Source organism: Watersipora subatra, chromosome 5, assembly GCF_963576615.1.
Source record: "Watersipora subatra chromosome 5, tzWatSuba1.1, whole genome shotgun sequence".
NCBI lineage: Eukaryota > Metazoa > Bryozoa > Gymnolaemata > Cheilostomatida > Watersiporidae > Watersipora > Watersipora subatra.
The window spans coordinates 45,296,760-45,321,024 of NC_088712.1; the positions used below are offsets into that span (position 1 = coordinate 45,296,760).

The following is a 24,265-nucleotide window of genomic DNA, read 5'->3' on the forward strand; positions in this document are numbered from 1 at the left end:
GGAGTTGAGCATATCTTGAATTACCCTGCCTGCCCCAGTGAACAGTTTGCAGATTAATTGGGGCGCTTGGTTAAAAAAATAAGGATTTTTACGCTAGAGGTTATAGCTGTGTATTGCAAACTGCTCACATTAAAATAAGAATGACTGAAGTGTGGAAGGGATTTAAAATTAAATAGTTTGTGGGGCATTTTTTTGCGCATAATTTGCAAGTGTCGCTTTTATTGTTTGCAAGCATGAAAAAATCGATAAACATAAAAACATGTGTCATGTTTACTCGCTTCATGGAAACATTGTGAAAGTAGAAGCATGCATAAGTTGGTGACTCATGTACCAAAGACAGTCACTCTTCTTTCAGTTACTCCTCTACCAGTCGCTCCTCTGTCACTTACTCCTCCGTCAGCCACTCCTTGGTCAGTTACTTCTCTGTCAGTCACTACTTTGTCAGTCGCTCTTCTTTCAGTTTCTCCTCTCTCAGTTGCTCCTCTGTTAGTGACTCCTCTATCAGTTACTCCGCTGTCACTTATTCTCTTGTCAGCCACTCCTTGGTCAGTTACCTCTCTGTCAATTATTACTCAGTCAGTCACTCTTCTGTCAGTTACTCCTCTATCAGTCATTCTTCTATCAGTTACTCTTCTGTCAGTTACTCTTTTGTCAGTTACTCCTCTATCAGTCACTCTTCTGTCAGCTACTCTTCTGTCACTCACTACTCTGTCACTCATTACTCTGCCTGTTCTTTCTCTGCCAGTCACACCTCTGTCAACAACTTCTCTGTCAGTCACTCCTCTGTCAATAACTTCTCTGTTAGTTATTACTCCCTCAGTCACACCTCTGTCAGTCACTCCTCTGTCAGTTACTTCTCTGTCAGTTACTATTCCCTCAGTTACACCTCTTTTAGTCACTACTCTGTAGTCAATACTCTTATCTCACCTTCTTTATATCAGTGAGAGTTTATAATTTGGTGTTCTTTGAATTTGAAAGGTTTTCCGATAAGAATCTAGTAAAAATAGAAACTATAAAGTTTGGTCGATATTAGAAGACATGAGAAGACAACAAGCAACTAGTGTTAATTCTCTTGCTGCTTCTCTTTGTTCTTTATTTCAACTGATTAGAAGAATATCAGCATTAAGTTTTTTCTTAAACTAAGAAAATTCTTATCGATGTTATTTTTGCAACATTTTTGTCATCCAATTTTTATGAAACTTTTTCAAGATAGTAGTTCCCATGTTTTATGATTTATCTTAATTACTACTGAACTCCCTGTTTTATGTTTTTAGCGCAATTGTATCAGCAAATATTCCACAATGCTCAAGGAGAATGCTTATTTAACATGATGTGTGGCAGAAATATTTCTAACCTTTAGGTAAAAGATGGCTCTCCTTTCAAACAGAATTACTTGAAAGTAAAGTTTTATTATGTTTGAAGAACTTACTATAATTGATATTGATAGTCACAATAAAATATAATTGTATATTATATGTATCATTTGCCATTCAAAGATTTATTAAATAGAGTAGTGATCTGAAAATCTTGTGACCTTCAGAGTTTGTATACTAAAAAACTTGCATGACTTTCCTAACATCAGTAAAACAGTGGTGCATCCATCAACTAAATCTAATACAAAACTCTGGCAATTGAGAGCATTTGTAATCTAGTGCTTATAGAGTTGATATTCAGATATCACATTCAAAAATGACAGAAGTTAGAAGAAGACAGAAGTGAAAAAGACATAACTGCAAGAGTAGTTCTGTTTTCACGAAAGAGGTGAAGTTAAAGAATTAGACAAGTTCAGCAAAACCAAATAACAGAATTACGCATAATAACCATGTTATACGATGCAACATCAAAACGGTTAACATTTATATGTTAAAGTTACCAAAAATGTGGTATTTTTCTATAGTCAGCTGGCCGAATTCAAAAGACCTAAGAAGAAGACAACTTCTCCAAAATCTTTTAGAATCTACTGCCTTCCTCATCATGGCAGCCTCCAACCTCAACATCGTGTCCCCTCCGCAGACTTTTTTTGCTTCGAGATCTTGTTGAAATCGATTGCTGCTTTGAACGGGAACTCAATGTTGAGCTTGAGCTGTGTCCAGTTTGTTGTTTTCTGCACAAGAAAGCGTCTCGAAATCTCTGGTTTCCCAATAAATAGACAAAGAAGTTGGAAGCGTAGCTGAGGATGGCAATGAGGTTGCAGATTATGTAGAGAAGATGTTCGGTGAAGTGAGAAACATTTAATCTAATGAACCATCCATACGTGAAGAACATGAAGTATAGGGTCTAAAATATATAGAATTATATTGTTAAATACTTAATAGAAATTTTGGCAATCAGAATGCTTTTTTCTGATTGAAATTTTTTTAGCGAATTCAAAAATACTTAATGACATCGAAAAAATAGCTGATTTATTTTGTCCCTGAGTATTTCAACTCTCCATGCTTTTCTGTTGTTCACAGGACTTGATTTGTAAAAGTTTTAATTTAGTTCAATGTTTCAATTCTTTTGCAAATAGAACAATTAGCTAAGATATAACAATCATAAAAACATATAATAATATTACAACAGTCAATTAAAGTATAATATATTACATTTCGATATTATTATGTATAAATTGCAACTTGTCATTGGTAAATAGAATTGATTAGTTAAAATTAATGTAGATTTATACTTTAAGTACATACTGATTTACCTCTTACTGTATTTAGCACTCTAGCTTGTAACAAAGCTCATAGCTGATTAAATCAAGTACAGACAAATCTTAACTTACTACCCTAGGACACTTATGTATTCGCGGCATCTAACTTTCGCGTTTTCGCGGTGTCATCCTCTCGCGAAAGTTTCATGTGCAAAACTAAACTATCATAACAAACAAGCGAAAAAGCGAAACTAAATAGCTTTGTTCATTGATACTGTAGAATGGAATTTTATAACAACATTTATTTTAACGTTTTTAACGACCATTATAGCATCGTTAAAATATAAACCAACAAAATAATTTGACTGTCAAAATTTATTACGGTATTATTTTGCACTTAATTATGATTATTTTTCCATTAAGAATGATTTATAATGATAGAAATTTGATGTCAATGCACACGCGTTAGTAGCGTTATCGTTTGCTGGAGACATCAATCAATGCAGTGAGCACCGTGTGTTGAAAGAAAATAAGACACACTGACACTCGCAGTACTACACAAGCAGCATGGTTCTGGAAAGGTTTGGATTCACCACTGACACCTCTTCAATAACTTGTAATTTTTTGAGATTTGTTTTGTTTTAAGTGATGTGACTGATGAGACGTTTTTAAATTAAAATAGGCAAAACATGACCGCAGTTAAAACGCTCAGAAAAAAGACATCTTTTTCTTTTGAGCGTTTTAACAAAGATCAATTTTGCGGATTTTATTTTAAGTTCATTCGGAGGCTTTTACGCTTTCGATGGGACATGGCCAAGCTGGTGTTTGATAAAACTTAATCTTCTGAAAACCTTTATAAAAGTCGTTAACAAAAATATTTTGCCTCTGATGATGATAATAATGATGCCTAAGAACTACTAGAAGTTGATGTTTGTCTCTATGGCTTGGAATGAAGTGATATTCTACAGCGATAAAAACCATGTCCATGGCCGTTGGGCAAATAACTTTTCGAATAAATTATGTTGAGGTCGAGTTATCTGAAGGAATTTATCATTGCGTTGGAACTGACAAAACAAATTCGTTTGAGTTGACCTTGTGCTTGAGATGAAATGTTACATTTTATCTGAGGGCGAGTTATCCGAGTTGGACTGTACTTACAGTAAAAAATTCTCAAAAAGTTGGGGCGGCTCAGCCGGCCAGCTGCCCCAGTGAAAACGGGCCTGTTGATAGTCCAAGAAACAAATGGCAGCGAGCGATCAAATTGCATTATCGACCTTGCCCACACCATTCTACCTGCGGTTCACAATTACAAACTAGTCGCAAATTGAAATTTTTTTTATTGGTGAACTGAACCTGAGGTATCTAATTATGTTTGTTCCACTGCATTTATTTTCACATCACTATATTTTCGCACTCATCAGAGCTGCAAAATTAAGTTGCTTCGAAATTTTACTCTGTGAGCTACTCACGAAATTAAATACTAGCGAAATATAAGTGTCCTAGGGTATTACCACTACTTACAAATATTTTGATGTACAACATGGAAATCAAGCAAATATCTTTGGCAACGTATGAAAAATCTTCCAGTATTTCATGTTTTTAATTTTTTGAGACACTGCATTTTTTAAAAAAAGAGTAAAAAAACTCATAAAATTAAAAAGTGCTGTAGACATTCATGTAACGTATACCTCCTATAACGTAAATTCCAAATAACGTAAATACCTTAAGCAAATTTTTTGCTTCGTACTCCGTAAAAAATTCTATACGACGTAATGTGAAGTTGGAAAAACTTCTCAAATCCGATTTGTATGGTAACATATCTCGCCGATTTGTGAAACAAAAATACAGTAATATGTACGTATAGCATTGTATCTAGTATATATACCACTTCCATGGCATTTTAGGTCGTTGTGATAAATAGCAAGATGTGTCGAAACAACAATATATATGTATCTGTGCCATCATTCATAAATACTTGAAGGTGATTGATTCGCACAAGTGTCATGGCATTGGTCTGCCAATCTGAATGTTTATAGTCAGATTATCGTCAAAAGTTATACTTTATCCTAACCTTTTTCCCCTGAATACAAATAGACGACAAACAAGTCGACACCGTTTTTTATAGCAAAAGCATATTTTTGTTTTGCTTTATTGTAGACGCACAAAATATCTGTTATTAGTTTTACTTTGCAAAATAGTTTTTGTTGTCTAGAAAAAAGAAAGAAATTGTTGTAAATGGACGTTGAAGATGGCGCTTTCCATCAACTTATTGCAAAATTATTGCAATCATAGTCTATAAAACCTGTGAAATTGATCAGAAAAAGAAAAAAGGTTGTCGATGCAGTTGCAAACTAATAACATTGCAGTTACGGTAGAGCCAACGAGTAACCAAATTTAAGTCTGGTCTTTTTTGCATGGCCAAAAGGGTGAGTTTGGAAAGATCTTAAAACAATTTAGGCAATTTACATGTATTTTACTGTTCTTATATCGTAAAATTCCTATAACGTAAATGGTTCTGGAGTGGATTACTTACATTGTAGACGTGCCTACTGTAGTTGTTTGTGTAAACATAAAAATTATGACAAAAATATGCATTAAGTTGATTAAGAAAATGTCTAGAGTAAGTTGTGTCATATATCGTATTTCGATGTTTCTTTCCGCCAACAAATTTGCCAAGTCTGTGCTTGAGTCTTTAAAATAGAGTATGAAAACCTTTTACTTTATTAATAAAGTAATTTATCACTTTATTAATGTACTATTGCTCAGAAAGGATTATTTTCATTAATCATACTTTTACCGCTGGAAAGTATACTAGGGCACAAAGTGGGAAAATAACAGCTGATCGACTTACCAGCAGGGAATTTGTAGCCATGAAAACTACAACAATGACTATTAATGTCAAGGTTATCTGCTTGAGATGCGCCTTTCGTCTTTCTCTCATTTGCCTGCCAAACATACAACAAACTAACTTAATCACAGGGCTTCGCTGGGCATACATCTGCAAATCATTCTATCATATTCAATTGTTCTTCATATATGCATAAATAGACACTATATATACATGTATAAATTATACGCTATATACAAATATATTCACATGTATAGTATATCTGTAGGGTATATATATGATACATATATACGATAAGTATATCTATATACCGCGTATATGTGTAGTATATATATATATATATCTATATATAAAAATCTCAAAACCCATCATTCGGTGTGCCCAGCAGTAGGTATAGCAGTCAAGGAATGAAAGATTTGCTTTGTGCGAGATTTGATATCAGAACCTCCCAGTTCACCAGTCAATAACCTAACCAATCAAGCTACCTGAGATGCAATGAATCCATTAAGGATATGAGTCGTTATGCCGGTTACAATACGCATAGCACTCTGCGTTACAACGCAACATCACTAAAGCTTGCTCTCACAGCTTTTAATAGTAAGTTGAGGAATACGGATAATAGTGTACTCAAATTAGTCATTTGGCAATGTGCCAGGCTAATGGCAAGTGGCAGGCAACTATATTACCTGCCACTGTTTATGAGCTGTTTTAATACCCGTGCAACGTCGGGAAGTCAGTTTGCAAATGCATATATATACATCAAAATATATATGTACATATATTTATGTATATATATATATGCATAAATGTATATATAATGTACATAGGTATGTATACATGAATAGATTTATTTTATAATACTATGAGTAAAAAATAAAACTAATTGGCCAGAAGTCCGTACAAAATCTTTTCTTGCTATTGTGCTTTTTAGTAGTGTGACTATCAGTGACTCATCGATGATAATCTCTGTATTATCTCAGCTCTATTCTGAGTGACCTACATATACCTGTATATGTAGGTCACTATGTATATGTATATACTTCATAAGTTTGTATATATGAATGTATATAATTTTCTGTTCATTAAATTAGTATCCTTATAATGAACCAGCGTACTATGGCACACAGAAATATTTTAGTTCAATGATGCCGTAATGTCCGACTGATAAAATTCAGTCATAAAATATGGCACTATTTTACTACTTAAATTTACTTTTGTCATCTTACTATAATACATCTAGATATAAATTGTTAACATAACAGGCTCTTTACAGTATCGAATCCTATATGCCTCATCTACTAATAATTTTCTGTTATAAATAGTCTATGTATGCATAAATCCAGGTATTTGTTTGTCGTCTGTCATTTGTGTGTCCAGTATAGCGTTAAAGTTACCTGGAAATGCTGGCATCTACTTTCTTTTTGGAGTGTTTAAGGTTCCAGAGCAGTAGACCTGTGCTAACAGCGCAGACGGAGAGTGGTATTGGCAGACTAACCATAGCACTTACGCTCGAGAAAGTCTGGTACAGGTCATATTGTCTTAAACTGTAATTATAGGTTTTCCAAATAAACAATTTGGTTGTTACAATTGGCAGCATAGAAATGTTAGCCTTCAGATAATGTATGATTGGTTACGATTGTCACAATAGAAAATGTATTGATACGGATACAATTAAACGAACTGGAAAAACTCAAAATAAAAATTACGTATATGTTGAATTAAAAGTGCATAGAATAATTTCTATGAAAAATGTTATTGCAGCTGCAGAAGCTATCCAGCAAAACTTTGAATGCGACTATACTGGTACCTCTTGATAGTCGATACTAGCAAAAACGCAAAAAGAGATATTGAAATTGAGTACATCAGTGAAGCACATGAGGGAACTTCATCTGACCAAACCTAGAAAGAATGTAGAGACAATTCCTACTCGAGAATGTCCATGGGAAAATCTTTTAGTTTTACAATTTCTAGCGACTGCCTTTTGCTATCACTAGAAATTCAAGATTGAAATTGTGCCCTTCCAGTTGCATTGTAACGGAACATTTTAAATTGAAATGGCACAGTTGAAAATTACAAATAAAGAAAAATTAAACTACATAAATTTGCAATGGAATTCAAAGGAAAACCAACATAAAAGGTAATATTATTTTATGATAAAACGTGCATATTTAGCTTTAATTGTGATAACGACACCATAGATGTGCTAAATCAGATAAGAACGGTTTAGCTTTGTGGTTAGGTGCGTGTTTGCATACTTGCAATTGCAATATTATGCTCAAGTTACAAACACCCACATAGTAAACATGTATAATTACAGACACACACAAAGACCTATGTACATTTACCTGTATAACCATGAGTGAAGTAGATGCGTAGGTAAATTCTAAGCAGTCTATGCCATTCTAGCATCAACACTTAGTTAAGTATTATTCTGACAAAACTTGTTTGCCAAGTTGACCTGTTTTACCGCACCTGTCTCATCTACATCATGCCAGACACTTTATTTTAAGCTCTTTAGCTTTGAAAAACTGGAAAATTTAATTCATTCATGATCAGAATATCTTAGATAAACCAGTAAACAATTCAACTTGTTACAGGCCTTGATATAGTTTTTATATATAAAACTAGATCAAAGAACATCCGTTTTGTATCAAATAGCAACATCCAGTACTTGAGAAGCAAACTTTGGTATGAGATCTTTGACAGCTATGCAATGGCTATGTTTTGGTACGCGTGTGAACATGTGTGGTTGTTATTTTGCATAAAGACTTTGCTGCGAGAGTTGCGCTACGATATGGTAATTATCACACACAACTCTCTAGTCTAGCTTTCTTTCAAAGCAAACCATATAATTTATTTACTGTTTGATCTTATACATGTATTTAAAGTACTATAACTTTATTGATTTCCGTTGATTCATCTTCTTTGTAAAATGGAACTTGGTGATTACTTGAAATGTAAATGATTTACTTATGCAGTTTTGCGCTGTGTAATGAGCTACTCTAGCAACTTGTTTAAAAGAAAGTTGTGCAAAAACTCAGTAGATTTTATTAGAGAATGTCATTTGCTCTTATTTTTCATGTCATGATTTGAAAACTATGATGTTTAGGATTACAATCAAATAAACTTGTTCGCAATTGAAATGCTAAAAAAAAGAGCAAAATGACGCCAATATTTGCTATCATCGCTATAGTTGATATTGAATACTGTGTTCAAGTTGCAGAGTTATGCAACTTTATTCTATTGGCCTCTTTGCAAATATAGAACTCATAATATAGACTTCAGATGTAGACTTCATAATTGCACTTTTGCAATTTCATTTTAATCGTGATAAAGTTTTGTCAATTTTAACCTTGAAACATTCCAGTTGTCAGATCACCTCAAACATAAAAAACAATCGCAAGTGATAGAAAAAGCCAACAATTTCTGATAAAATTTACTAAAATTTTGTGCAGGTTCATCTTAGCAAGGTGTGTGTCTCCCATATTAAACCTCACACTTGGAGTTATCCAACTATTTCACTGCAATTATTGTTGTTTGACTCTACAAATCAAATGTTAATAAAAATTTGATTGCATTGGTTTGTTTAATTTTATTTAGCTACCTGTTCCAGAAGTTTCTAAATAAAAATTTGGGACCATGCATGAAGCTAGATATTGCATCATAGCAACCAATTGTATTTTGAGGTTTTGCTGTGAATCTCTTTCAATGAAATAATGAGTAGAATACGCGGTAGAACTTTTTAGATTTCATCTAGAATCAAAATTCTAGATGAATCTAAATTTATGTAGAATTTAGAAGGGTGCATGCATATGTACATAAGGTGGAATACAGTCTCAAATGCAAATTAATGTTAATGGGACGTTTGCAAAATATGCATCTCCTGAACAGATCAAAGAGTTACCTATTTAACATCTGCTTAAATTAATCACTTCAATATACAAACATAACTTCATATGGCAGTTAATTAAATCTATTTTATTCAATACAGTCAGACTTCAACTTACAATCATTTTTACCTTTGACTTCTAAACACAATACTAAATTTAAGCAAATATTTGCCGTGACATACAAAGCGATTTTTAACAGACTAGTGTCATAAGTAGGAAAAATCTAATACTTACACTGATACCAAACTTTTGCATTACTGTACTTACCTTTCCGTTGACGTGTCACTAAGAAAGCCAAAAATGGAATTTTTTTTACTGACTGTTACACTATTAATTTATTTTTGCAAGTAATTTAGTTTTGGCAACTTTAATATAGTGTGGTTGTTTTATAGTCATGTGCAGGTAAGTAAAATATTCATCATTATTCTTTGAGCTATAAAAAATTGAGTGGAATACCATGTAATATTGCAAGGTTTATTTAAACAAATGATGGTTGCAACAGGATGTGCTATCTTCTAATTTCAATGTTTAGACATAATTCAAAGAAATCAGATATTTTTGAGCAATTTATATTTGAGGCAATAAATGAAACTTACTTGTAACACAGCCAGCTTGGAATGTGAAACAAGAAAGCTAGAAGGTAGACGAGAAACAGAAAATGATTAACTTTCAGCTCATTGTTGAATGCCTTTAAAGGAAAGATGACTCCATACAATCTATACCAGACTAAAAGTACAGCACACCAGTTTGACACCTGCAATAAACAATAATAATAATTTACAAATAAAAAATCAAGGCTTAAAAACTTGTTTGGGTTTTGGTGAAGACGAGGTTCTCCAAAATATGTTTTAATGCATATATAGTATCAATATCGTATGACTCTTTTGTTTCTTCATCACTTGTCACTCATCACTAGACAGCTATATTTTAACTGAAAATGTTTTTTCATAATTAATATATATTTGTTTGTATTGCTCAAAAACTAGCGGTGACACCAGTCAATAACAGACTCAAATTTTACTCTTGTTATAGCTACGGAGTTAAGCAAACAAGTTAAACTATTCACAACGTATAGTAACCATTTCATTTTTTTGACATTAAAGTTTTGTTTGAAAGCTTTTTTAAACTAGCCAAGCCCAACATTTACTATAAAAAATAAATTAATTTTTACTACAGCTATAGGTGTGTTGTTATGGAAGCTAAATTTTGATGTAACCAATTATAGGTAATAACCAATAATCAATAAATCAATAACCAGTAATTCTAAGGTTTAAAGTATACTTTGACTAACTCTGTGTTTCTATGATCAAAATTATATTATATTATATATTAGAGTATACATTATAACGTATTAAATTATATAAAACTATGTTGCTACAGCAATGGTTAGTAGTGGTATTTCATTTCAAAAAATTTACATATTATCTTAAGCAAACCTGCCTAACAATGTTAACAGACTACATGCAATAACTTTTTAGTTTTTATGTTTACTAGTTCTACATATATAAAATTGAAATAAAACTTTTCTCTAGTAGATCTACATATATAAAACTAAAAAAATTTTTGCCTGCTGTATATACTAATATAGAGTATAGTAAAAACAGTGGTATTAGAATGCACTATTTTGTAACCAGCAGACCTGAAGATAATCTAACTTAAATAAAAAAAATTAACTCATGAAAATGATGTCGCTGTGTAAATTTTGTAAAAATGTCTATTGAGGTACCCTTCAGGATAGTTTGTCTTGGTCGTAATTATTAAGTATAAAGAATACCAATAGTTACACATATACACCACTTCTACTCCATTTCTAGCAAATATGCATAAGTTGATAAAGAAATTACTCCTATAATAAATGATCAATCGTACCATCTTTACTAATCACGTAAATATATTCCTCTCAAAACAAAAATATGGAGGACTTATTTTAAACTCTGGCTAAACAGTAGAAAAACTATTTGGTCTAATTAGAAAAGCTACCAGTGGGACAATTGTGTAGATGTGATGCATTTTTGGCCTTTAAAGCGAATAAATATAAATTTGCTTATAAAAGGTTTTACTGTTGACCATTTGGGACTGACAATGTTCAACAGCACTTTCATGAAAAAAATTGGTTTTCCAAATTTTTTTGCAAACTGATCTAACTTCCATGTTTAGAAATTGTCAACATCTACTCAAATGCAACTATGAAACTGTAAACATCTACTCAAATACAACTATGAAACTGTAAACATGTAATCAAATACAACTATTAAACTGTAAACATCTAATCAAATACCACTATGAAACTTTAAGGGTCTACTCAAATGCAACTATGAAACTGTAAAAATCTACTCAAATACAACTATGAAACTGTAAACATTTACTCAAATACAACTATGAAACTGTAAACATCTACTCAAATACAACTATGAAACCGTAAACATCTACTCAAATACAACTATGAAACCGTAAACATCTAATCAAATAAAACTATGAAACTGTAAACATCTACTAAAATACAACTCTGAAACTGTAAACATCTACTCAAATACAACTATGAAACGGTAAACATCTACTCAAATACAACTATGAAACCGTAAACATCTACTCAAATACAACTATGAAACTGTAAACATTTACTCAAATACAACTATGAAACTGTAAACATGTAATCAAATACAACTATTAAACTGTAAACATCTAATCAAATACCACTATGAAACTTTAAGGGTCTACTCAAATGCAACTATGAAACTGTAAAAATCTACTCAAATACAACTATGAAACTGTAAACATTTACTCAAATACAACTATGAAACTGTAAACATCTACTCAAATACAACTATGAAACCGTAAACATCTACTCAAATACAACTATGAAACCGTAAACATCTAATCAAATAAAACTATGAAACTGTAAACATCTACTAAAATACAACTCTGAAACTGTAAACATCTACTCAAATACAACTATGAAACGGTAAACATCTACTCAAATACAACTATGAAACCGTAAACATCTACTCAAATACAACTATGAAACTGTAAACATTTACTCAAATACAACTATGAAACTGTAAACATCTACTCAAATACAACTATGAAACCGTAAACATCTACTCAAATACAACTATGAAACCGTAAACATCTAATCAAATAAAACTATGAAACTGTAAACATCTACTAATATACAACTCTGAAACTGTAAACATCTACTCAAATACAACTATGAAACGGTAAACATCTACTCAAATACAACTATGAAACCGTAAACATCTACTCAAATACAACTATGAAACTGTAAACATTTACTCAAATGCAACTATGAAACTGTAAACATCTACTCAAATACAACTATGAAACCGTAAACATCTACTCAAATACAACTATGAAACCGTAAACATCTAATCAAATAAAACTATGAAACTGTAAACATCTACTAAAATACAACTCTGAAACTGTAAACATCTACTCAAATACAACTATGAAACGGTAAACATCTACTCAAATACAACTATGAAACCGTAAACATCTACTCAAATACAACTATGAAACTGTAAACATTTACTCAAATACAACTATGAAACTGTAAACATCTACTCAAATACAACTATGAAACCGTAAACATCTACTCAAATACAACTATGAAACCGTAAACATCTAATCAAATAAAACTATGAAACTGTAAACATCTACTAAAATACAACTCTGAAACTGTAAACATCTACTCAAATACAACTATGAAACGGTAAACATCTACTCAAATACAACTATGAAACCGTAAACATCTACTCAAATACAACTATGAAACTGTAAACATTTACTCAAATACAACTATGAAACTGTAAACATCTACTCAAATACAACTATGAAACCGTAAACATCTACTCAAATACAACTATGAAACCGTAAACATCTAATCAAATAAAACTATGAAACTGTAAACATCTACTAATATACAACTCTGAAACTGTAAACATCTACTCAAATACAACTATGAAACGGTAAACATCTACTCAAATACAACTAGGAAACCGTAAACATCTACTCAAATACAACTATGAAACTGTAAACATTTACTCAAATACAACTATGAAACTGTAAACATCTACTCAAATACAACTATGAAACCGTAAACATCTAATCAAATAAAACTATGAAACTGTAAACATCTACTCAAATACAACTAAGAAACTGTAAACATCTACTCAAATACAACTATGAAACTGTAAACATCTACTCAAATACAACTATGAAACCGTAAACATCTACTCAAATACAACTATGAAACCGTAAACATCTAATCAAATAAAACTATGAAACTGTAAACATCTACTCAAATACAACTCTGAAACTGTAAACATCTACTCAAATACAACTCTGAAACTGTAAACATCTACTCAAATACAGCTATGAAACTGTAAACATCTACTCAAATACAACTATGAAACCGTAAACATCTACTCAAATACAACTATGAAACCGTAAACATCTACTCAAATACAATTATGAAACCGTAAACATCCACTCAAATACAATTATGAAACGGTAAACATCCACTCAAATACAACTATGAAGTTGTGAGTAGAAACAGAGGCTCTTACACACATAGCGAAGAACCAGCTGTGGAACCATTCATACATATCCAAAGGAACTGTTGAGTACGGGTATTCATCCTTTGGTAAAGTCGTCTTGGTGAGCACTTCAGACGTCAGACTATAACTCAAAAGTGACACCATAAACTAAAAATACAAAACAGATGAAGGCAGTTACTTGGGAAACTAGACAATACAAAAAATTGTAATTCAAGTCTGCTTCTCAGCATGTACTTCTGAAATTTTGAACAGCGAAAATTTTTAAACTTTTTTGCTTGAAAATGTTCTTGTAAAGAAGATTTCAGTGTCAAATGGTGAAAGCAAGATATTTCTTATGACTATTCTAATATCGGAGAGCTAAAGCATATATGTCTCAGTTAAATAAAATTGCAACTGTAACTAGAACTTTTTTCACGATAATTAGTACAACCAAAAAGGTTAACCTGTTTGAGCAGTGTTAATAAAGGTAAATGAGAAATTGAAGAAACCACAGAAATTGTGGAATATGTTACTGATGATATGATGACCTACAGCAAGCCGATGTGTTAAACTTAAGCTATTATAAATACCTTGAAAACTGACAAAAATTTTTGAGAGAGATTGATTTATATGTCCAACTATGCCGAACTTGGCAACTATATTCAACAGAACAATATATAAAAGCAGAATTAGCTCGTAAGTATGCCAAGACAGTAAGAATCACTCACCGCAAGGTCAGCGCCAGCCATTCCTAAGAAGATGCGGTACATTTGATTCTTTAGCTGTTTTAAATAGCGTATCAGCGTTGCTACAGTCAGAATATTGCTCAGAATACCTGAAAGGAAACAGAGCTGTGATATAGATCAAGGAACAGCAGTGCAGGGACCACAGAGGACAAAAATAGAGTAGCGTGAACAATTAGACAAGAAAGCTTTCAGGCTATAGTTAACATGTCATTTCAATCAACATATCAACTTTTATGTCATGCGCAATGACAACAGATACTTTGTTAATATTTGTATTTCGCATACCGCGAAAATACTTTAAAACTGCATGTCTAAAATTTAAATATCTACTCAAATCTATTTAAATTTTTACTCAGATATAATTTAAATATCTACTCAGATAGCTCTAAAGCTATTGTATTATAGATATACATATTATATATAATATGGTATATAAAACTATATATTTTTTATTTTATGTTTGTACATACTGTATTTTCAATGTTTATTTGTTATATTTTTACTATACATACTATAAAAAACATTCTAAACCTATAAAATTTTGTTCAAAGATTTTAATTTCAACTCTAGATTAATTGTTGTTTTTAAATAGATTGATTAGGTTTGTTAAATAGTTTTTTGTAGTAAAAGTAGTTTTTCTAATTATTGAATTATCAAAGATCTGTAGTATGAATCATTTGAAAATAGAGAACGCTTTCGCTTGTTGTGAATTATGTCATGCAAAGATATCTAGTGCAAGCAAGATTATATATATTACTTTTTAACTAGTTTTCTTGGCAATTTGTGATCTTGACATGGTTTTTTCTCTAAATACATTTATTATTGAACCAGTTTTAATATACCGGAGATGACTTGCTATGTGTCACCTATATAATTATCTTCCTAGAGCTAAGGATAGACACACTTTCGAATGGAGTCTATTAACATAAGACTGTTCCCAGAGCTAAGGCTAACCATACTTTTAAATAAAGTTTGTCAACAGGCTGGCAACCTTTTGCTAACTGTGTGCAAAAGTTAGGTACAGGACAATTTATATTTGTCACCAACTCTCTGGTGTAAGACAACTCCCTGTTGCTTGTTTGTAAGTGTATAAAATTGTTTAAGGCAGTCAGTGAGAAGTAATATGACATGCTGTATGATTATAGAAAAATAACTTTTTTCTAATTACACATTGAACATTGATTATAACAATGGTGAATAACATGGTAAGTTGGAGTGGACAGAGACTGTTTGGGAACCATCCTGGCAATTATTGATGGCAGAAAGCAAAAGATTTGTATTCTAACAACCAATCGCATAAGATTTCTAGTCAAGCCAATTTAATTAAATGCATTTGCCTCCCAAAGGGGGCATTACAGCGATATCTTTATTTAAAACATGAGGCGATAACTCTTAGTTTATATTGTATATTGAGCTTTTGAATTTAATAACAGGTTAGGAGTAAAAAGTGTTGAGAGGGGACTAAATGAGAGAGGAGGGAAAATGTGAGTTAATTTTTAAGGGTCCTCACAAAAAAGGAATGTCTTTTTAATGTTTGTGTTAATGGTATCTTTGGAACTTTTGTGACGTGTATAGTGTAGGTGGGCATTAGAGTAAAAATCTGCAGAAATTGCAATTTATTCAGTAATGATTTTTTGTTTTAGGTTTTGGTCAGAAGGCCTTTGACGCTCTGCAAGAGTGGCCCATGACCACTCAGACATGAGGTCAGAAATCATGTCGTTTTTGGTAAGGTTAAACGCCCACCTAAAAGCGTTTCTACTCACTGATTTGAGAGAGTTAATGTGCTTTGATAAAAATGGAAACCAGGCAATTGAGGCATAGTAAAAGACTGGGCGGCAGATGATCGTAAAAGAAAGGATTTTTGTTTTGGGTGAGCAACTTCTTAGGAATCTCATCAGCGTGTATAGGGTAGATAGAAACTTAGTTATGGTCTTTTCTATGTGGAAGTTAAAGTTGAGTTTGTTGTCAATGATAACTCCAAGGTTTTTAAAGTGAGTGACAAATGTTAGCTGTTGGCCTTTCATTAGATATTTGTGAAAAAAGGGGATTTCCTAGAACCTTACAAAAAAGCTGTCTTACATTTAGTGATGTTAAATTCCCTTTGTCATTTATCAGCTGATCTATGAGAAAATCAAAGTTTAATTAGAGGTTTGCGCAGTCATTAGTTGACTCAATCTGTGAATGTAAGAGAGTGTCGTCAGCGAAAGTCTGAGCTTAGAGGTCTTTATGATTGTTGGCATACAATTTCTAAAAGCAGAAAAAGGAAAGTGCCAAAAAACATATCCCTGGGGCATACCAAATGGGACCGGACATGGTTTGGAGTATGTTTCGTTGATAAAAGTGGTCTGTGTATGATCTTTTAACCAGCCCGTAACCTCGGCGATAATTGAGCTATCCCGTTTGGTTTGCTTGAGTTTGAGTATAAGTTTTTAATAAGACACTTTGTCAAAGGCCTTAGAAAAATCAAGAATAACTGCATTTGTTTGAATACCTGCATTAAAAGAGTCAATAAGGTCATGTGTTGTGAGGATCAGCTGGCTTTCACAACTTCTTTTCGAGCAAAAACCATGTTGGCAATCGTGGAAAAAATCGATGGAGTTCAGAAAGTTATGAATGAAATGTGCTATTATGTGTTCTGTGATTTTCAATAACACACATGTCAAAGAGATTGGGTGGTAGTTAGATGGCAGGAGTCTGCTAGCTTTATTTCTAAAAATGGGTATGATGGTAGCAGTTTTCCAATCCTTCAGGGCAGTGTGGGTGGAGAAAGAGTGTTGCATTAACTTGGTAAAAATCTGTGCAATATAGGGGGCTAGGTGCTTCAGCAGTGAGGTGCTCAGTTTATCTGGACCACCGGCCTTAGAGCGTTTTAGTTTTTTTTAAAGTTTCAAGACAACATCATTGGAAACTGTTATTGCTTGAGGTTTTGTTTTGTAGAGTTTGCTAGTTTGTTTTCATTTGTTAGAAAAATGGAGTAAGTGCCATCATCAACCGTAAAAATTGATGAAAAAGTCTCAGCAAAGGTGTTGGCTATGTTTTTAAATGGTTTTTCAGTTTGGTCATGCAGGGTCTTGACAGTGTTGCTGCAGCCTCTTTTTGCTGATATAAACTTAAAGAAAGGTTTATTATTACCTTCTGTCGATTCATGACAGATGTGAATATTTAAGAAGTTGTTATAGTCCTGTCTTGTAAATTTTTTACACTTTTCTATCTGTAGCTGAAGTATATCTTTATTTTCGGCAGTTGGGTAGTTTTTACATGTTTTGAACAGTCTATTTCTTTTGTGGATCTCTTTTATGCCAGTATGTTTAATCAAAAATTTTTGTTTTCTTGCTTTAAGAGGGTAGTGCGAGACTGAGGTCTTAGCCGCTGTTACAACTCCAGTTTTAAATGATTCTCAGACTTCATCTATGTTAGAATTGACAGATATGAGATTAGTAATTTGTCTGTTAAATGCTTGGGATTGCATGTTAAGTTCTACATGATCAATTTGATTATTTTTCCATTTAAAAAGATATGTTAATATGTTAGTTTGAGAAGGTTTGTCTGTTTAGTGTAGTCGGGTATGTTCACCTAAAAATGTACATAAAATTGGTCAAATGTGCTTAGATCTCCATGGGCATTTTCAATTTCCATCGAAGATAAGACAAGGTCGAGTCTGTTTCCTTTGAGGCCTGTTGGAAAATCAGCAGGTTGTAAGAGGCCATGTGTTTTAATGAGGTGAAAAAAATCTGTATGCATTTTTTTGTCTCTGCTAAATTTCAATGTTTTTCTAGGCCACTGCATTTTAGGTAAATTGAAGTCACCTGTAACAACAAAAAAGGGGCTAGTATGAGATTCGACCCAGTCGAGTAAGTCATCTATATTTTTGATACTAGGTTGGCGGTAAAAACAAGAAAAATAGAAGGTCGAACCTTGGATATTGATTTTCAAAGTAAGAAATTTAGAGTCTATTATTTGGTTTACAGATAATATCTTTATGGGAGAACTGTCATTGATAGCTATAAGGACACCACCATCTAAGCCTGGGCCTTTTGTTCGATCAAGACGTTAGATTGTATAAAGGTTTGTCAGTTCCCCATCTTTCACACTAGAATCAAGCTTGGTTTCTGTGATAGCTATTATGTCAGGAGAGTGGGTATAGATCAAAACATTTAATTTGTGTGTTCTGTTTTTTAAGCCGTTGGCATTCCAGGTTACATATTTTATTGAGTTTAACATTGTATTAGTTCATTTCCTGAGACCCTATATATCTTGTTGCTTTTAATCTTTTTTTTGGTCTCTGAGTTAGTGTCTGAAAACTCTCTTCTCTTTTGGCGTAAAGCCTATGTTTCTGCTCATTCTTCTTTGGTCATGTAATTGGTGGCAAACATTTGAGGCTTTGGTTTGTTTGAGTTGAGACGTCTTAAGGGGTGGTCACACGAAAGCCGAAACCAACTAAACGACGCAAAATGACGTCGCTGTCAGTTGTAAACTGTTAGGCCAAAGACATTTCTGGCTGAAACGAACCATTTCGGTCCTGCTACAATGTTTGTGGCCGAACCCTTGCTCTTATTGGCTGATCTCTCCGTAAGTGCGTGCGAGCAAAGTTAAAAAAGAAATGGACGATACTTTTATTTTTATTTAATTAAATAAACAACATGAAGCAATTTACGATAAGGCTCACCCACACTTGTGATTGTGTTGCATAAATGTAAGATGTTGCACTTAAGTTTTGCATAAATGTAAGAGAATGGTTGTGATTTTCTTTTGTGTAGAATATAAGTAATGTGCCATAATCATCCTGATGAAGTATCGTTGACTGATTTATTTATGTTAAACCACAGTACTATGATAAAGACTGTTTTTGTTTGTTATGTACTCAGCATAGAAAAACATTCATATGTTAATAAAAATATAATTATGTTGATGGGAAGGGTTGGCAAAATCTTTGTATCGAGTGATTTATTTTGAGCAGCTGAACGATCTTTTGATAAATCTGCAACGTAATTATAATTAATAATTGTTCCTCAAAGTTTTTTGTTTACAATAGAAATATTTAGCTCAAATACATCAAAACTACCAATGAAATAGTGTCCTGTCTCCATATGTATGGCATCTAGGAAGCGAAGTGACTTCGGATGCCGTGTGACATGTGGCTTAGCCGAACCGAAGTAAAACAACTTCCGAACCAAACAAAACCTAAGTCAGTTCGGCGCTCGTGTGGCCACGCCTTTAGGAAATCATACTTGTTTATTTTAGACTTAAATTCAAATCGAATGAAGCAAATTTTATTCTCATGCTGCTTGCCAACACGACTGTAGACAATGTTTGTCTCAGATATTTCTAGTTCTGTTATCAACTCAAAGACCATCTTTTCACAGTTTCTTCCCTAAATTTCATTTATGTTATGGGCAACAGCAAATGGCTTAAGGCTCTCTTTTTCTGTGGTTTTACTTTGTTCCAGAAGTGTGTTGGTAATAGTTTTAAGTTCTTTTTTAATTGCTTCGCTAGCTGCTGTTGCTGTAGCAGAAATACTGCCCACAGCTTCAGCATAGGATCTAAAGGTTTTTACTGTTTATTAAACTATAGTTTTAATTGTTTCTACCTTAGAGTCTAGATTTGACAGCAGGTTTTTCATTGAGGAGAATGTATACATATTCTTTAAGTTTAGGGAGACAATCAAGGCAGTAGTACATTATACCAGGTAAGGCCAAGAAGGTTTGGGTAATGTTTTCTCAACCTGGGAGACAAAATAGATGGGCATGGTAGGCGCATGTTGCACAAGTTACCTCAGGTTTTTTTTGTTTGGTTTGGTGCTACAGATTATGCAGCCATTACCTTGCGCATTTGGCGTGCCTATATCAGCCATTGTTGTTAAGCAAATGCTTGGGCCTGGGCTGTTTAGGATAGCCTCATCACTAACAAAGAGCTTGTAGCAAAAAGATGAAGAGAGAAGAAAAAAAATGAAAAAGTAAAAAAGAAAAAGGGTACTTCTAACTGTTGTTGACTAGATAAGAAAATCAAGAAAAATCTATGAAGAAGGACAACAACAGATGTAGTTTAGAAACAACAGAGTCAGAGAGATGAGACTATCTCCAAGGCAACAAAAAAAACAAAGAAATCAAACAATCCAACGGCGTGAAAATAAACATTTTTTTTCCGGATTTATGTAGCCCAAGTAGCCCCCTAAGAGTTTGGATTTGATATGTAATCACCTGTGAATTGTTCAGCGATTGCCTACAATACATAATACAATGATAGGTAGTGGTATGGTTATGTCTTGATGAGTATTTTGCTTAGAAAAGCAGTTTTGAAAAGTAGCTAGTCAGACTGGAAACAGAACTGGTGGCGAAAAAATTTCTCTCAGATGGCAATGCTTCTTCTATACTGGCTGGATGAAAAGTTTGAATTGAAGAATTTAAAAGTTTTGTTTGCTGATACAAATGGTTGCTTTGGTAATGATAGCAGTGGGACAAATGCAGAAAAAAGGCACAACATCGTAAAAGGAGATGAAGATGAGCTCGGCATGCCGTTGCAACGAGGTTGCCATTTCCATCGCTCAAGCGTGCGATAGATTGCTGACCCTTGCCATAAAACATACGACAGAAAGTAGTGATAGCTAGCATGAAGAAATGAAACAGATATCAAACACTGGAAAGTCTAAAATATTCTTCTTACCAATAATTGAGATGATGATAGTCATGCATCCATTCATCCAGAAGTAGATTTCTCTTAATTTGATCACTTCCTCTGATGTGAGATTTCTTCTTGTATCTGTTGATAATCCAGCACAGACTGTTGATACATATTTATCCCAAAAGTTGACAAACCCTAAGCAGCCATAACTTGAATGAAATTCATATGGTGACAGCATATGAGGGCAGCAATGCTTTGATCCTGACAGCATATGAGGGCAGCAATGCTTTGACCTTAATGTTGAAATAAAGTTTAAGATTGCCTTAAAATTTAAAGTTTTTAACAAACTTCAACAAATATTTGACTGTAAATTTAAAATCCATATTAATAATAAATGTCACTTTGTCATTATATGTTCGCGTTTGTGTGTGTGTGCGTGCGTGCGTGCGTGTGGGTGTGTCTGTGTCTGTGTCTGTGTCTGTGTCTGTGTCTGTGTCTGTGTCTGTGTCTGTGTCTGTGTCTGTGTCTGTGTCTGTGTCTGTGTCTGTGTCTGTGTCTGTGTCTGTGTCTGTGTCTGTGTCTGTGTCTGTGTGTGTGTCTGTGCGTGGGTGTACGTCTTGTTGGTGTTTTTGTGTGTCTGTGTGGGTGCGTGTGTGTCTGTGTGTGTCTGTGTGTGACTGTGTGTGACTGTGTGTGTCTGTGTGTGACTGTGTGTGTCTGTGTAATGTGTTTAGTGTGTGTTTACTTTTGTCGTCAACAGCTAAATATGCATCTGTACAGCTGCCATGTGACAGCCACATAAAGTGAATAATGAAGGCTTCACTTTCACCTGGACATTTACGGTTGGCGTCACATCAATACACTTTCTTTGTAATTCTAATACAAAACTTTTCTCCATGTTTAGGTTCCGGATCAGTAAAAGTTCTGTTTCATGTTGTTTGCCTTTTTGACAAATAACGTGTCAAACTAAAAAGGAGAAAACACACTCCTGTTGGTCTATCAGTTCCAGATGCATAAAAAGCGCAAAAATATATTTTAACAAGTTTTCTTTGTTAAACCTCTGCAAAAACAGAAGCATTTTCTAAACATTGTTTCAAGGAGCACAACTATTTCTTGTTATTTGCAAAAAACTTGACGTTGTCTTCTCTTACCACACAATAATGCACATATGCATCTTAAGCTAACAAACAATTTTGCAAATCTTCCACTTCAGTTGTAAATTTTTGAGATACACATTAGGATTTGATGAATGACATTGATCAGCCTCAAGGGATATTTGTAATCAATAGGGTGAAAATAGTTTGTTCCTGATGAGTAGCATCAAACTAACTTTGCTGATAGAATGACCAAGAGAAGATCAGATTAATAATGTAAACTCAATTCAAAACTGTAAGATATTTTTACGAAATATATTCATAATGTACTCATATCACAAAAGATGACCTTAGACATATATTCATAATGTATTCATAGAACTGTGGATGACCGCTGACCCTTTAAAATCATTGACATTGGTCAAACTGATTTTGCTAACCCTGAATGTTTATTGATAGATCAAGTATTTCATATACAGTATAGTGAGAGTGGTCCAACCTTTATTGATTGCAACTGGAAACTGCTGCTGATATTCAGGCGTAATTTATCAGTGAGTTCACTTCTAACGTTTATTAGCAATAGAATTATAAAATGCATGAAGTTATTATATTTGTTGTCAAGTTGAAATAAATCAATTAAACTTTATGTGCTAAAGTTTATACTGTAAAACTATTGAATGCACCACAGCAGTCCATGATGCTCATGCATGTTTCTGTACACAGACAGATCTGAAGATTTTTTGTAACATAAAGCAAAGGTTTAATAACAGAACTAAAGTTTGATTGTTCCATTAAAGAATATAGCTACTGGGTACAAATGCTATATAATTTTATGCTATAATCAATGTAGCAAAATATTAATTGCTATGGTACGGAGCATATTGTTTTTGTAAAAAGGATAAGTATATCATTTATGTTGATTAAAAACACTTTTTTTTAATTTTTAGATTACCTATTTTTCTGTTTTATTTAGTAAAATCACTGTATGTCTACTTACCTTTTAGATTGACAGCGGAATGAACGATGGCATCTGAGACATTCTCCATTTTAAGCTATTTTGTTCGTATAAGCGAACAGTCTGGTGAGATTTATCTTATGATCTTCCGTTCAATGGACGAGAAAGAAGGCACGTAGTGGAAGGTATGCTTTCTACCTAAGAAATGTATTATGTTATTGATACAGCCCGGCGTACAACAACCTTTAAGGTAATGTACAAGGCAGCAGCGTATATTATTAAAGCAACAAGACATGATTACACAGCCACGACATAATTAAAAACACATTGATTCCCATAATCGATACTCATACCCCAAAGCTTGATGCATTTGCATAGTTTGTGGTTCATCTGCCGTATTAAATTACTAATAACCTTGGAGTTATGTCTACTGCTGAACCATCTGGCCAGCCTTGGCCTTGTACTCATAAAATTAGATAAAAAATTCCATACTCAATCACCTTTCATGTGATAAGTAAGAAGACTGGTTCACACTATATCACCAGTATTTCGGAGTTGTTCTTTTGCAGTTCATTATTGACTATATACACCATAAACTGAAGGCATTGACATAGTAGTAGACATAGTAGTAGAAACAAATAGTTAGAGAATAAAATTTCAATTTCCCAGATAAGCTTTAGTCTAAACAATTACTCCACCTATATATAAGTAGAGTAATATATATATATATATATATATTACTCTACTCTATATATATATTACTCTACTCTATATATATATATATATATATATATATATATATACATAAATCGTTTCCTCATCCCGGTTAACCCATATGGGTGTAATTTCTGCTCAAACTCGGGTTTCCTACCAGAGACCTGAGAGTTTGAGCAGTTGCCTCAAGATCTTAGCTGTTCCCCAATAGC

At 33.1% G+C, this 24,265-nt stretch overlaps 2 protein-coding genes across 2 annotated transcripts; one reads left to right on the plus strand and one right to left on the minus strand.

Moving 5' to 3' along the window:
- Nucleotides 1-306: 306 nt before the first annotated feature.
- LOC137397401 (hepatitis A virus cellular receptor 1-like) lies at nt 307-909 on the plus strand. The gene has a single exon (XM_068083691.1). The coding sequence runs from the start codon at nt 307-309 to the stop codon at nt 907-909; it is 603 nt and encodes a 200-aa protein (XP_067939792.1).
- Nucleotides 910-1,950: 1,041 nt separating this feature from the next.
- LOC137397403 (probable G-protein coupled receptor 139) lies at nt 1,951-23,430 on the minus strand. Its single transcript, XM_068083692.1, has 8 exons — nt 23,382-23,430; nt 21,333-21,485; nt 14,655-14,761; nt 13,957-14,094; nt 9,967-10,124; nt 6,875-7,024; nt 5,484-5,577; nt 1,951-2,277 (listed from the first exon to the last, which is right to left on the minus strand). The coding sequence occupies exons 1-8, from the start codon at nt 23,428-23,430 to the stop codon at nt 1,951-1,953; spliced, it is 1,176 nt and encodes a 391-aa protein (XP_067939793.1).
- Between the last annotated feature and the right edge of the window lie 835 nt (nt 23,431-24,265).

Coding starts and splice junctions, on each gene's coding strand:
- LOC137397403 (XM_068083692.1), bottom strand. CDS start 23,430: ATGGAGAATGTCTCAGATGCCATCGTTCATTCCGCTGTCAATCTAAAA. Junction 10,125..13,956: donor GCTGGTTCTTCGCTATGTGT/GTAAGAGCCTCT, acceptor TGTTTATTGCAG/GTGTCAAACTGGTGTGCTGT. Junction 2,278..5,483: donor TGGCTACAAATTCCCTGCTG/GTAAGTCGATCA, acceptor TATATATTTTAG/ACCCTATACTTCATGTTCTT.
- LOC137397401 (XM_068083691.1), top strand. CDS start 307: ATGCATAAGTTGGTGACTCATGTACCAAAGACAGTCACTCTTCTTTCA.